This window comes from Muscardinus avellanarius, assembly GCF_963383645.1.
Source record: "Muscardinus avellanarius genome assembly, chromosome: 15".
NCBI lineage: Eukaryota > Metazoa > Chordata > Mammalia > Rodentia > Gliridae > Muscardinus > Muscardinus avellanarius.
The window spans coordinates 88,420,122-88,435,658 of NC_137801.1; the positions used below are offsets into that span (position 1 = coordinate 88,420,122).

General features: G+C 58.6%; 1 protein-coding gene across 1 annotated transcript in view; it reads left to right on the forward strand.

The window, feature by feature from the left end:
* NPHP1 (nephrocystin 1) overlaps positions 1-8,009 on the forward strand; it is a gene marked incomplete at both ends in the record, with an annotated part of 39,927 nt that extends 31,918 nt beyond the window's left edge. The window contains 4 exons of the mRNA XM_080711451.1: positions 30-142; positions 3,804-3,877; positions 4,856-4,900; positions 7,737-8,009. Of these exons, the coding sequence (XP_080567577.1) occupies positions 30-142; positions 3,804-3,877; positions 4,856-4,900; positions 7,737-8,009 (505 nt within the window). The remainder of the gene's footprint in view (positions 1-29; positions 143-3,803; positions 3,878-4,855; positions 4,901-7,736) is intronic.
* Positions 8,010-15,537: the final 7,528 nt, after the last annotated feature.

A 15,537-nucleotide genomic window follows, 5' to 3' on the forward strand; every position in this document is an offset into this window, starting at 1 on the left:
AATGATTTTTTTTTTCCCCTTTGGAATAGCCTACTGCCAGAAACTTTGATTGGAAGTATGTGCTCCGTTCATCTGCTGATATTTTATCGTCAGATCCTGGGAGACGTGCTCCTGAGAGACAGGCCGAGCTCGCAGAGTACTGGTAAGGTCCCCCACTCCGTGTGCATCAGCGCCGTGCTCTGGCGCCTGTGACAGCTACCATCTGCTGTCCGTAAGCGTGGTGCTTAGGACAGGGTTAGGCAAGCATCAGGGACGGTGTGTGACGTGTGGAACTGTCAAGCAGGAAGCAGCGAGCTTTGGGAGCTCAGGTTCGCATGTTCAGTCTCCTCACATTCAAAACCCTGGAGGCTTTAGATCGTCAAGCTCGGTGTCATCGTAGTCTCCCTTTCCACTCTGAGTAATCTGAGGTCTTTCCCCACCGGGTTTGACAGCGCATCATCTTTTGGAGGAAAAAACAAAACCAAAACGGCCCCAAATAACTGGTTCTCTTTGTGTGTTTTGTTTTGGTACTGCGGATGGAACCCAGGGGCCTTCTGCCTCCAAGCTCTACCTGCAGTCATATTTATTTATTATTTGTCAGTTTTGAAAGGGTGTTGCTAAGTTGCTGAGGCCAGCTTTGAACGTGCAGCCCTCCGGCCTCAGCCTCCCCAGCGCCTGGAGGCAGGTGTGCACCGTGTGCCTGGAGGCAGGTGTGCTCCGTGTGCCGGGAGGCAGGTGTGCACCGTGTGCCTGGAGGCAGGTGTGCACCGTGTGCCGGGAGGCAGGTGTGCTCCGTGTGCAGGTGTGCTCCGTGTGCAGGTGTGCTCCGTGTGCCTGGAGGCAGGTGTGCTCCGTGTGCAGGTGTGCTCCGTGTGCCTGGAGGCAGGTGTGTCCGTGTGCCTGGAGGCAGGTGTGCTCCGTGTGCCTGGAGGCAGGTGTGCACCGTGTGCCTGGAGGCAGGTGTGCACCGTGTGCCTGGAGGCAGCTGTGCTCCGTGTGCCTGGAGGCAGGTGTGCACCGTGTGCCTGGAGGCAGGTGTGCTCCGTGTGCCTGGAGGCAGGTGTGCACCGTGTGCCGGGAGGCAGGTGTGCTCCGTGTGCCTGGAGGCAGGTGTGCACCGTGTGCCAGGAGGCAGGTGTGCTCCATGTGCCGGGAGCCAGGTGTGCTCCGTGTGCCGGGAGGCAGGTGTGCACGTGTGCCTGGAGGCAGGTGTGCTCCGTGTGCCGGGAGGCAGGTGTGCTCCATGTGCAGGTGTGCTCCATGTGCCTGGTGAGCGCCGGCTCCTCACGAGCATTGTGTCACTTAAATGCATCAGTGGATCAGTTAAAATCCAGCCAGGCGCGGTGGGCACGCTTGTAATTCCAGCAGTCGGGAGGCTGAGATGGGAGGATCCAGGTTCGAGGACAGCTCCGCTGCTTAGTGAGGCCCCGTGCAACTCAGTGAGGCCCTGTTTCAAAATAAAGAATAAAAAATAGGGCAGGGGGTGTAGCTCGGAGGTCGAGTGCCCCTGGGTTCCCACACACACATCAATGCATCCATCCATGTGTGGTGGCACACACCTGTCATCCCAGTACTTGGGAGGCTAAGACAGAAGATCACAGGTTCAAGGCCAGCCTCAACAACTTAGTGAGACCCTATTTCGAAATAAAAAATAAAAAGGGCTTAGGTTGCTTGGAGGTAGAATGCCCCTGAGTTCAATCTCCAGTGCCCAACAAAGCAAAAAAGAAAAAGAAATCAATGCATCTAGGGAAGGTGTTCTAGGTACTTTTGTATCCTTTTGAGTTTGAGGGAATTTTTTCCAAGTAAAATGTTAAAAAAAAAAAAATAGTTTAGAAAACCAATGAGGTTCACACATGAATGAACTTACAAAGAGAGAAATGTAAGCCGGGCGTGGTGACACATGTGTCATCCCAGCACTCAGGAGGCGAGACCAGAGATTGCCATTCAGGGACAGCCGCAGCTACTTAGTGAGGCCCTCGGCAACTCAGTGAGACCCGTTTCAAAAAAGAATAAAAAATAGGACAAGAGGTGTAGCTCGAAGGTCGAATGCCCCTTGTTCCACCCCAGACCCACCCCCCCCCAAAAAAGAAAGAGAGAGAGAGATGTGCGGAAGAATCAACTCCAAAAAGAAAAGCCATTTGATTTCATTGGGTACTCTCTGAACTCCGGAGTCAGTACGCAGGTGGGTCCTCTCTGGGTGTGAGGCCCTGGGCCAGGCCTGGCACCGAGCAGGCCCGGCGTCCCCACCTTAATGGAGCGGCAGACCTCAACGCGCGAGTGCCTTTCAGCTCTTAAATAAGCATTCCCGAGGGGAACACAGAGAAGGTGCGCAGGCCCGCCGGCAGCCTGAGCACACGGGGCTTCCGAGGAGAGCGGAAGGGCCAGGCGCTCGGAGGAGGCGTGTGCAGAGCCCTCTTGGACAGGGGACCAGCATGCTGGGGACCCTGAGACCAAGAAAGGTGCATGGCTGGAGGGATGGAGACTGCGGGCGGGCGGCCTGACCACGGGAGGGAGGGACAGGGAGCCCAGGAGCCCCGCGGGCAGTGCCCTCTGGTTAGATAGGGCTCCCCAGGGACAGGGCTTTCCACCTGATGGGCAGACGGCGCAGTCGGAGCAGCGCAAAAATTTCTCAAGGAATAACTCACAACTCCAAGGGGCTTCGGTTAAACCATTTAACCACCTTGCCTTTGAGTTTATTTAATGACTCTAGGTAGACTTCATGAATAAGATGACTTTATATTTTCTTCTTTTGGTACTGGGGATTGAACCCAGGGACACTCTACCTTCGAGCTACACCCCAGCCCTTTTTATTTTTTTTGGTTTGAAATGGGGTCTAGTTACTTGGCTGCAATCCTCCTGTCTCAGCCCCCCAAGAACTGGGATTCCAGGTACATGCCACCACAAAGAGAATAAGGCTTATCCGTTTCTCTCGTAGCTGAGGAGAGGGTTACTTGATCACCAGCATTAACTTTGTAAGCGCTAGAGAAAGGACTGCGCCCTGCCGAGGGCGTAACATCATAACCGAGACCGCCCTTGCCGCCTAGAAATCACTGCCATGCTCTGAGTGTGTCTCCTCGAACTCCAAGAGTTTCTGGGTGCTGGCGGCGGAGGCTGCGGAGGCGATTGGGCGGGGCTCCTCCTCGGGCTGGGAGACTCGCTCCCCCTCCTCTCCAGAGGGCGCAGTAGGCAGCCTCACCGAACCCCATGACCACGGCCTCCCGGGCTCCGAGCTGAGAGGCAGACATCAGGTATTGCCAGGCCCGGGCTGGCACGCCTGGCCCGAGGCCTGCTTGCTAGAGCATGTGCTGTGGGGCTTCCGCAGGCCGCCCTTTACTGCAGAGCGTCAGTGCTCAGCCTGCGCGGGCTTAGTCATGTGGCCGGAAGCCCGTCTTCCTCCCGATGCTACCCACCCGGCTCCTGGCCCAACAGGCAGCTCCTTCCCCAGGGCTGCTGGGCCGCAGCCGGATCCCTTCCCCTGGCACCGGCTCCTGCTCAGCCACCGCCCGACCGAAGACCCTGACCATGCCACGGTCCTGGGAGGAAGAGGAAGCGAGAGGGGCGCAGAAAGAACTGCCAAGTTCTCTAGTCTCGCTGCTGAGGGCCCCTTGGCCCGTCACCCCAAAAGCTCCAGCCTTTGGGCTCAGGACTCACCTGAGCTCCCTGGGGGTGGGGGGGGAGCCGTGAGCCCCCCAGAGGTTAGAACATGTAGAGTCGGCAAAAAATCACTCGGCATGAGCATTTGAGTCTGAGCGATGCTTCTGTGTGTGGCACGGTACGGCTGAGTGCACCTTACACGCGCTTCTCTCCGATCTCATCTGTTGCAGAATTAATCAGCCACCCGATGCTGGCCACCTTCCCCAAGCTCCTGGAGCAGCCTGACCTGGTGGACGCGCTCAGGGTGGGTAATGCTTGTCGGCCGAACCGCTAGGTCCCGAAGGTGGCTGCGATGGCCGTTGTCATCTGCTCGAGGCTCCCCAGCCCTGAAGCTGTGGAGCCATCTTGGTGGCAACCTTGTGATCTTGGTATGAGTGTTAATTCCCAAGGGCCGACCCCCCACCCCATCCAGTAAGCACGAGGGCCCCACACGCCCCATCCCGTGAGCACATGGCCCCACAAGCCCCATCCCGTGAGCACAAGGGCCTGACGCGTCCCCTCCCATGACCACCTGTCTACTCCTCTACTGAAGGTGTTGACTGATGGCGTCCTGAGAGCAGAGGTCCAAACTGGTTCTCAGATGAACCAGCTGAGTTTTCAAGGGCCACTCAGGCCAGGCTTATCCTATTTATTTATTTATTTATTTATTTATTTATGTGCGGTACTCGGGGTGGAGCCCAGGGGCATTCTATCTCCAAGCTACACCCCAGCCCTATTTTTTATTCTTTATCTTGGATCAGGGTCTCATTCAGTTGCAAAGGGCCTCACCAAGTAGTTGAGGCTGTCCACAAACCGCGATCCTCCTGTCTCAGCCTCCCGAATGCTGGGATGACAAGCGTGCCCACCACGCCCAGCTGCTTATCCATTTTAATTTAATTCGCAATAGACTGTGCTTGCCAAAACAGCAGGCAGATATTAAGCTGAACCACATGAAGTCTCCCATTTTCTGCCCACTTTGACCTTCCAAAATGGCAGCTCCCTATGGCTCCGTGCATCAGGATCAGCAAGTCTGAGACCTGTGTTCATGCAGAGCGCGTGACCTTGGGCAGCAGCTGGTGGTTAAGAGCCCGCCGGGCCCTGGCTGTGCAGCAGGGCCTCCTGCGCAGCCGCCTGCGTGTGCACGTTCTGCCCGGGCGGCTGGCCCTGCCGAGAGCCCGCCGCAGAGCCCTGAGCGCGCTGCAGGCGTGCGAGCCCGCTGACGCGCTTCTCCTTGCTGTCTTAGGCTTCCTGGGCGGAGAAGGAGAGCACGCTGAAGAGGTCAGAGAAGGTAAGCGGCTCCCCGCTGACCGTGACGCTCACGGCGCCGTGGGTGGGCGTGCTCAGAAGGCCCCTCTTAAAGCTGAAGCAGCCACAGGCTGGACCCCTCTTAATCAGGGACCCTGTCGTTGTGGCCGCGCACACGTTCCAGGAAAGGTGCGCCCGCAGCCCTGCCAGGACGGCCGCTCCAGAGCACGGGTCTTGTCTAAATGGAAGGAAGTTTCTAAACCAGCTCTCCCAGTTGGTCCCTCATTTAAAAATCTCTCTGACTGGGCGTGGTGGCGCACGCTTGTCATCCCAGCATTCGGGAGGCTGAGACAGGAGGATCGTGGTTCACAGCCAGCCTCAGCTACTTAGTGAGGCCCTTTACTACTCAGTGAGACCCTGCTTCAAAATAAAGAATAAAAAATAGGGCTGGGGGTGTAGCTCGGAGGTACAATACCCTGGGTTCCATCCCCAGTACCAAAAAAATAAAAATCCCCCTGGCTCTCAACACCCACCTCAGGGAAGGAGGAGAAAAGGAAGGGGCCGGGCTGTGTCCTAGACAGAAAACACGCCCTGCCTGGCTGCCCTTGCCGTCCACAGAAGCGCGGCCGCCACTGAGCTGTCTGTGCTCCTCGGCCTCGCTGCCGCTGGCGGTCCTGGGTTCAGCGGACCTTTCTGCAGAGGGCAGCGTGGTAGCTGTTCTGGCAGGCCGAGCGGTCTGTGCGCCTCTGCTCAGCGCGGGCGGGCGGGCGGGCGGCGCGTGGTAGGGCCCTCCCTCGCCTAGGTGCCCGAGGCCCAGGTTATGAACTGGTCAGCCTGCTGTCACGGGCACGGAGCGGCCACTGGCGATAGTGAAGGCCTGGGACAGCTGCGTCTCTATACAGCTCTGTTCACATGAAGAGGCAGCGGCCACGCTCCGCCCCCAGCTGCCAGTTCCCCAAGTGCTGGCTACCTAAGAGGAACGTCGGAGGGCGAGCAAAGCCCCAGGAAGTGGGAGGGCGTAGGTATTGTATCCTGAGTCCATGGCCGCTGCCCTGGTGCAGTGCTGCTGGGGCCGAGTCTGGTGTCGCTCCCCACCAGCCCAATGCCCTCTGCCACCCGTGTCCGACGGAGCTCTGCCCTGCGCACTCCGCGCCACCCTCAGGACTGAAGGCCCCACTCTGCACCCAGGCGTCAGGGAGCCACACTGGCGCCGTCCCGGGTCTCCTCGCTCTGTGTCCCCGAGACACTTGCTTCCTCGCGCTCTCTGAGAGGCCGCAGTGCCGCCAGGTAGGCGCAGCCGGCTTTGCACACGCTGTAGTTACATTTACCTGGAACCCAGGTTAGACTAGACGGCAGCGCCCTGGCCTCCTGGGCGAGGGGGAGCGGGGGTGACACCTGGGCCCTCCGCCTGCCCCTGCCGACTGGAGCCGCTGCGTGGGCACCAAGGCACCAGGCCTCCTGCTGGCAGGGCTCGCCCGGCTCACACTAGGTCTGCGTGATGACCTAGGCCAGTGTGATGACGAGGATCCGCGTGATGACTTACCCCCACGTGATAGCGCAAATCCAGGTGATGATGTAGGTCTGGGTGATGACATAGGTCCACACGATGATGTAGGTCCGGGTGATGACGCAGGTCCTCATAATGACATAGGGCCACGTGATGATAAAGATCTGTGTGATGACCTAGGCCTGGGGAATGCTGTAGGTTCACGTGATGAGTAGTCCCCGTGATGGCTAGTTCCCGTGACGGCGTAGTCCCCGTGACGACAGAGGCCCCGTGACGACGTAGTCCCGTGACGGCGTAGTCCCGTGACAACATAGTCCCGTGGTGACGTAATCCCGTGACGGCGTAGTCCCGTGGTGACGTAGGCCCCGTGACGGCATAGTTCCCGTGACGACGTAGTCCCCGTGACGACGTAGTCCCGTGGTGATGTCCCATGGTGGCATAGTCCCGTGGTGACGTAGTCCCCCTGACAGCATAGTCCCCGTGACAACGTAGTCCTGTGGTGATGTAGTCCCCGTGACGGCATAGCCCCGTGACGGCGTAGTCCCGTGACGGTGTAGTACCGTGGTGACGTAGGCCCCCGGTGACGTAGGCCCGTGGTGACGTAGCCCCCATGACAATGTAGGCCCGTGGTGATGTAGGCCCCGTGGTGACGTAGGCCCTGTGGTGATGTAGCCCCCATGACAATGTAGGCCCGTGGTGACGTAGCCCCCATGACAATGTAGGCCCGTGGTGATGTAGGCCCCATGGTGACGTAGCCCCCATGACAATGTAGGCCCCGTGGTGACGTAGGCCCTGTGGTGATGTAGGCCCCGTGGTGACGTAGCCCCCATGACAATGTAGGCCCGTGGTGACGTAGGCCCTGTGGTGATGTAGGCCCCGTGGTGACGTAGCCCCCATGATAATGTAGGCCCGTGGTGATGTAGGCCCCATGGTGACGTAGCCCCCATGACAATGTAGGCCTGTGGTGACGTAGGCCCCGTGGTGACGTAGGCCCCGTGGTGACGTAGGCCTGTGGTGACGTAGGCCCTGTGGTGACGTAGGCCTGTGGTGACGTAGGCCCGTGGCGGCGTAGGCCCCATGGTGACGTAGCCCCATGACAACGTAGGCCCGTGGTGACGTAGGCCCCGTGGTGACGTAGGCCCTGTGGTGATGTAGGCCCCGTGGTGACGTAGCCCCCATGACAATGTAGGCCCGTGGTGACGTAGCCCCCATGACAATGTAGGCCCCGTGGTGATGTAGCCCCCATGACAATGTAGGCCTGTGGTGACGTAGGCCCCGTGGTGACGCAGGCCCCGTGGTGACGTAGCCCCATGACAACCTAGGCCCGTGGCGGCGTAGGTGCGTCAGGCGTGGCGGTGCTGCTTCTCTGCAGAGGGACAGAGCGCTCCTGAAGGCCCAGTTCCTCCTGGTGTACCACGACTGCGCGCTCCCGCTCCTGCACTGCCCGCGCCTGCCCCCGCCCAGGTGGGCAGAAGAGGAGACGGAGGCCGCGCGGTGGAGAGTCATCGACGAGCTCCTCCGGCGCAACCGCGAGCAGCAGGGCGCCCTGCGAGCGCTGCTCTCGCCCGACGGCGCGCACCCGCCCTTCGACCTGGGCGAGCAGGCCTACGACTTCCTGGGGGGGAGCAGGCAGGGCTGCGCCTGACGCCGCCAAGTGCCGCGGGCCCGGCGCACCCCTCACACTTAGGCCTTCTCCCTTCTTTGGTAGATGGTATTTGTAAAAAAATATTTACCGGGCCAGGTATGGTGGCGGTGCCTGTACTCCCAGTACTCGGGAAGCTGAGGCAGGAGGATCGCAGGTCGAGGCCAGCCTCAGCAACTTTAGCAAGACCCTCAACAACTTAGTGAGACCCTGTTCTAAAACAAAAAGGGCTGGGGGTGTAGCTCAGAGATAGAATACCCATGGCTTCAATCCCCAGCTCCCCAAAAAAGAAAAAGAGAACTATGTATCTAGTAGTTTGAGTATGTTTTAAAATGGCAAAATAATTTTTTACAAGGAATACTGTTATACCTAAACTTGAAGACCTTTTAAAATCAACATAATATACATAACATAAAACATCTGATAATACAGATTTCCATAAAGGTGAGATTTTATCAAAAGGTAAATTTATTTTTTAATTTATTTTTGTGGTACTGGAGATTGAACCCTGGGGCCTTCTACCTCTGGAATGTTGCTAATAAAATGTTACTTGTAATTTGAGAAGTGAAGTGTACCCTGCTCTTCGAATTCAGCCTGATATTCCATTAGTTTATTGTTTATTTACTTGTTGCCATTGCACTGGGGCGGAGCCCAGGGCCTCTCTACCTCTAATACCAGCCCTAGTTCATATTTTTCTTTGGAAATAGGGCCTAAGTTGCTGAGAGCATCTCTAAGTAACCAAGGCCGGCTTTGAACCTGCGATCCTCCTGTCTCCGCCTCCCAAGCACTGGGATTCCAAGCGTGCGCCACCACGCCCGGCTTCAACCTGATATTTCAAAGTGATTTATTTCTAATTAGGTACAAAGCAAAATTGTTTTTGTGTTTTCAAGTTAACATAAGTGCTCTGTCGAAAAACAAAAAAAAGCAAGCCAGGCGAGGTGGTGCACGCTTGGAATTCTAGTGCTTGGGAGGGTAAGACAGGAATTGTAGGTTCCTGGCCAGCCTCAGCTACGTAGGCCCTGTTTCTAAATAAAAATAAAATAGGGCTGGGGATATAGCTTGGAGGTAAAAGGGCCCTGAGTTCAGTCCCCAGTAACGCACACACACACATGCACGCACACACGCGCGCGCGCCTTGGAGAGCACAGAGGTGAAGGAATCGCTCCTGCATTTCACATGAACCCCGACCGGGGCAGAGGCCCAGGAGTAGCACCGCTCTCGGTTAACCTCACCGTCCTCTAGGAGGGGCGCGCTCTTCATACTGAAGCCACGAGCCAGGCAGGGCGCGCCATCTGCCTAAGAGCAGAGCCGGCGCGTGGCACGCGGATACACCGGCCCCGGCTGATTTCCTGCTCTCCAGATCGTCTGCCTCATCGGTAAAATCCTTTAAGAATCACACCTGCACGTGAAGGCTGAGAAGGCTGCTTGAAGAAAACCGAGGAAAACACGTTTGACGAGAGTCCGTTAGCTGCTCTTCTTTTTGACAAGCATTCCCTTTTATAGACCAGTTAGATTACGAATCTCCCGGACTCCATCTTGGTTAACTTAGTCTAAACCCTTAACCTAAACAGGGTCCTTGTACTGCTTCATTTTCTGTCACTATCACAAAGTGCCTGAGGTTGAGAACTTACGAAGAAAAGAGGTTCATTTCGCTCACAGTTCTGAGGTTAGAAGGTGCAGTGCCGGCCAGCATCGGCTCAGGGCAGGTGGCAATGATGGCGTGTGAGAGTGTGTGTGTGTGTGTGTAAGCACGTAAGCACGCATGAGCACACGCCAGGGGACACGGGAAGCCACAGGGCAGGAGGGGCCCGCTCCCCACTCGGGGTCTCACAGAAGCTCCTCAGTTCCCAGGGGCAGCACCCAGGGACTGTGCCACGGCCGGGAGGCCCCGCCAGCCCTCAGCAGCAGCGCCGCGAGGACCGGCCCGAAAGTCTGAGGGCACAATACACTCGGTCAAGGCGGCCTTACTCCCAGGACTGAACAGGCACGAGAGGCCTCCAGCCGCAGACGGCGCTCGTGAGCTCCCTCCCTCCCACAGCGGTGGCGGACTCTCCCGTGAGAGCCGGGCGTCCAGGACCTTTCCTTGCCTGCCAGAAGCAGCTGAGCTCTGGGGCACACTTCGTAGGTGGCCCCTCTGCCCACCATCCCCGGCCCTTTTCACGAGCCGGGGCAGGCACAGGGCCCTGCGACTCCCCGCCGTCCAGTCACCGGCAGTTTTGAAGGAGCACGAGACGGGCCTCCCCGCTGTGAAAGTCAGTTTTCTATAGAAAAAAAAATTTTTTAACTGGGGATTGAACCCAGGGGCATTCTACCTCTGAGCTCCACCCTAGCCCTTTTTAAATTTTATTTTGTAACAGGATCTCACTAAGTAGCTGAGGTTGACCTCAAACCTGCGATCCTCCAGTCTCAGCCTCCCAAAAACTGGGATTACAAGCGGTGCCACCACGCCCGGCTCCACCTTTTCTTTTTAACCATGTGGCTTGCTCTTGGCCTGAACCCAGGGCGGGGCGCTCTGGCAAACGCTGGCCGCTTCCTCTCAGTCAACGTACAGTGTGGAGGAAGAGTCGTTCTCAGAATGTTCCCAGACCTTGGAGAACGAGTCATACGCTGACAGTGTGAACAACTTTATAGTTTCTGACTCATGGGAAAAGGACAGAGAGGAGAGAAGGTGGGACCGGAGGTCCTGAAGGCGAGGGGCTCTGGCAGATGTTCTGAGCAGAAGGGGCGGCGCCCGGCAAGTCTGCAGTCAGGAGCCCCACCTGGGCCGGTGGGGTCTCACTTGGGGGATATTTTTGTTTTGGGTTTTTTCAACCAAACCTCTGACTTTTTAAATGCTACTTTTTAGCTTCCAAAACAGGAAGGGGTTGCCAGGGAGCCCTGAGCATCCTGGAAGCCACGCCTGGAAGGGAGCGGGACGGCCAGCAACCGTCGCGACCCTGAGGCCAGGGGGCAGGGCCTGGCTTCTATTTGTCTTTTTTCTTTTTTGTGGTGCTGGGTATTGGACTCAGGGGCGTGCTCTCTCCAATCTATACCCCAGACCTATTTTATTTTTCATTTGGAAATGTTTTCACTAAGTTGCTGAGAGCCTCACTAAATGGCTGAGGCTGGCCTTGAACCTGCCATCCTCCTGTCTCAGCCTCCCAAGTACTGGGATCACAGGTGTGCGTCGCCACACCGGCTCCCAGGGCCCATTCCTCCACAGCCTCTCCTCCTTGGCATGGCTGGGCATCTTATCAGGTCAGCCAGAGGTGAAATTCCTCGCAGTCTGCGTGCCTGGGGCTCCCCTGGGGATGGATGGCGCGGGCCAGAGCACGCGGCCCAGTGCCAGGGTCTCCAGGGGCTGGGTGATCTCCGGTGCAGGCCAGAGTGGCACAGGGACCCGTGAGACCTGTAGTATCAACAGACCCACCTTTCCCTCCAGCAGCAGCCAGGAAAGCCGACCGCTCAGCTCAGCTGGGGCCCACGGTGTCACCTGCCAGCTCGGCCTTGTCAGCTTGCAGGGGCCGGGACGGTGTCAGGATGGCCGGCTCCCTCTCCTGCGCAGCCCGGAAGCTGAGCGGTGTTCTCTGGGCAGAGCGTCTGAGCAAGCCCTCACCTGCGACCCCACACACTTTCTCTTCAAATCAAAGAGCCAGGCCCTGCGCGGCCAGCTCCCTGCGGGTGCTGGTTCTCAGTCACCCTTCCTGACCCTTAGGCGGAGACCGCCACACCCAGACCTAGCCCCAGCCGTGGGCCAGCCCCACACTGAAGCCTGGCGCACAGAGGCCAAGCCCAGACGCGGCGCCTGTGCCGTCCCCCAGGGCTTCTCGGGCCCCCTCCCAAGGCCCTGTGCACGGCTGTTCTCCGTGGGGACCTGGGACCTTCCCGTCGTGGGCACACAGCTTGGTGGCCATGCTGCCCCCACCACAGGCTCGATAGGGAGTTGAGCCTGGAACTGCTAATGTCCAGCTAAGTACAGAGTCCGCAGTCTCCGGAGGGGACCGGCTTCCCAGGCACACCTGCGCACGTCAGGGTGACCTCAGACTGGCCACCACCAGGCCCTAAAACCGGCCTCTCCAAAGACAAGGCCCACCCCGGCCAGGGCACCAGTCCTCCCTCACCCCGACCGCACCTGCCTCCGCCTCTGAGCGGCGTCAGCGGGAGGCGCCGCCATTCGCAGCCTCTTCATCCCAAAGAGGGTCCGTCCTGCAGCCCCGGGGCCTGTGTCCCGCAGAGAGCTGGCTCCCAGGCCTGAGGGCTCGGAGCACTGACTGGGCCAAGCCGTAGCGAGCACCAAACACCGGCTGTGGCCTCTGGCCCTGGCGCTGCCTCCTCCAGGCCCGCCGGCCGCCTGGGGGCAGCGGGACACCCGCGGCCCTGCGCCTTCTACTCCTTACCATGTGGTCCGCCCACTAGTGTCTTAGCAGGTCGCGGGCGGCTTCTCTCCCCAACCTCCCAATCTGAGTGGACCCAGGGCCTCCCGGCCTCCCCTGACAAAACTCATCAGGGAGCGGCCTAACCCCTAACAACTCTCTCCTGCAGCACCGGCAACTAAGACGTAATCATACAATCGCTGCTTTACTCGTGCGCTCCAGGCACAGCCGGACATGTGGAGATGCGACGGGCCCTGATGTGCCCTGTCCTGACTCACAGTGAGTGGGGTGCACAGGAAGGGTGCTGGGGCCAGAGGACCCGCCATTAGGCCTCCTGGGGCTACGCTTAGAGGTTTCTGTTTATTGCATGTTGTGGTACAGGAATTGAACCCAGAGGCACTCTACCTCTAAGCTACACCTTGAGCCCTATTTTCATTTTAAATTTTGAAACAGGATCTTGCTAAGTTGCTGAGGTTGGCCTCGAACCTCCGATCCTCCTATCTCAGCCTCCCAAGTACTCTTATTGGTGCTAAATCAAGCACCAACAGCACCGTGGCCTGAGACGCTGGTGCCCTTGTGGCGGTACAGAGGTGCTTGTGCAGGAATCCCTCCCTTCCACACCCTCCCTGCCTGGCCCGACTGATGTCGGAGACCAGCCAAATTCAGGTACCTACTGAAGTGGCTCCGCCCCTCCCGTAACCCAAGAGCACCGCATCTGATGGCATCTGATGACATCGTATCTCCCCAAATCCTGACACTTGGCGGCGGTAGCCATAGCGAGGTGGGGAGGGAGGGAAGGGTGCAGGGGTCAGGGAACGAACTTTACGGTGCGGGGCCGGAGCTGCACTGGACCCAGAAATCGCCGCTGGACTGCAGCTCACACTCAGCACGTGGGCAGCAGGCCCCTCGTCTAGACCACTCCTCATACTCTAAGGCAGACTGGACCTTCACCTGCCCCTCCGTCCCCACTTCGCCAGCAGGGATTAATTCTGCAGGACTTTGGACCTACCCAGAGGCCAGCTTGGGGATGACGACACCAACCGGAAGCCCCTCCCCAGCGGCGCCCCGGGGAGCCCCATCCTCTGGGGAGCCCTCCTCTGCTGGACTTAGACCCCGAAGTGCACTGCACCTGTGCCGACTCCCTGGACACCAGAGCCAGGCTCGTCCCCATCCGCCCTCCTCCCGGCCTGACCTCCACACTGGAGGCCTCAGGGGCTGCTGGTAGAGTCCCAGACCGCGCCCAAGCCAAGGAGCCGCGACCCTGGAGTGTAACCGGAAGGACGGCGGCTGGCCCGGCTCCCTCCGTAGGGGATGCTCCTGCCGTGGGCATCTGGCGGCCTGCGGTCCGGAATCCGTGCCCTCCTCTCGCTCACCCTGCCCCACCTCGGGAGGGTAGCCTGAGTCACTGGGCAGAGTCACCTGCAGTCAGCCCTTCCTCTGCCCGGGAGGAGCCCGGCCACTCTCACCTGCCAACCAGTCGGAGCTGCTTACATAAGAACCGCGCCACCCAGAGGCGCCTCTCTGTCCCTGTCTTCCTGCCCCTTCTCCCCATCTCTCTGCCTCTCTCCTCTCTCCCTGGTGATGGCTGGCATTCTCCTAGAGCGCGTGGCTCCTTCCTGCCTGTAGCTCTCTTCTTTGCCTTGGAGATCTTTGTCTTGGAGATTCCCTTCCAACCCACGGCAACACCAGGACAAGCCGGACCTGGACGGAGGACGCGGACGGCGCATCCTCAGGGGAAGCGCGCTCTGGTCTCAGGAATCGGACAGACTCCCTTCGGGCCAGAGAGAGAGAAAAACTGTCCGTTTTCTCTTCCCCAGACGGTCTAGTGACGACGGTAGCGGCTGTGCAGCCAGGGAGGTCCCCAGGACTCCCAGGATGCCTCCCTCCAGCCGGAGGACCAGAGCCCACAGGACATGCGGAAATTGACACCTGTGCCCCCCCCTCTCACACACACACACACACACACACACACACACACACACACACACTGTTTTGCGGCCCTTGAGATAGACACAGGCGTAAGAAACGAAAGCCTGGGCTCCGGGCAGAGCAAGAAGAGAGTGAGGAGGCGCCGGCTCTGGGTTCTAGAAAGTGCTAGGGGGGGCACAGCAAGAAGGAGCTCGAGACCGTGGCCCCAGAAAGACCCCAGAGCTGACCCCAAACGATGCCAAAGGGCTTCAGTAGAACTGCGTTAGAGGGTCCCGGGCTGTCTCAGGTCCAAGACGATGGCTCACCAGCAGATCCAAACAGCCTCGAAACCTTCCACCAACTGCCACTGAAGCCACGGAGACGGCCGATAGTGATATCATCTCCACAGATTGAACCTGAGCCTGAGATGGTCCTTTTTGTGTGTGTATGGGGGGTCCTAGGGATGGGACCAGGGGCATTCTACCTCCAAGCTACGCCCCCAGCCCTGTTTTATTCTTTATTTTGAAACAAGGTCTCACCAAGTTATGAAAGGCCTCACTAAGCAGCTGAGGCTGGCCTCAACACTGCAATCCTCCTGTCTCAGCCTCCCACACCCAGCTTATTTTTCTTACTTTACCTTAAACTTTCCCCACAATGCCATTTTGTCCATGTTCACCTCAAGGTTACTCTCAAGCCCCAAACAGTAGAGCCGTGCTATTTTTGCAACATTTAGAAGTGGCAGGAGACGGGACTCCTGGGAACTGCCAGCTTTCCCTAGATTCATCCATCACCAGGGGGCCCAGCTGGAAGGAGGGCCCGAGCCTGCCTTCCTCCTGTCCCCAGCCTGGCGGAAGGTGACCGTCACCAAGCTGCCTCGAGGCTTCTGGGGGTGGACACTGCCTTTTTTTGGTGACAGTTTGGCTGTTGGTTTCATTTGGCCAAACCCCCCAGACCTGGCAAAGGCCATGAGGCCGCTGATCTGCGCCCTGGAGCGCAGTCCTGCCCCTGCACGCTCTGGCTAAGGAAGGAACCCTGGCTTCGTGCCCAGGACGGCTAATTGCCCCTGCACTCAGCGCCAATTACTTACCCTAGCACTCAGCCCTCTCGTAGCAGGGGGTGGCTCCCCAGCTGGCCCGCTGGGGCCAGGTAGGGAAGGAGAGGACCCCCCCAAACCCCAGTGTCCCCAGCAAACTCTAGAGAGCCACAGAAATGGAGGCTAACAGATGTGAAGGTAGAGAGGGAAATGGTTGAGTTTGTGTGGAAGGCGTTGCT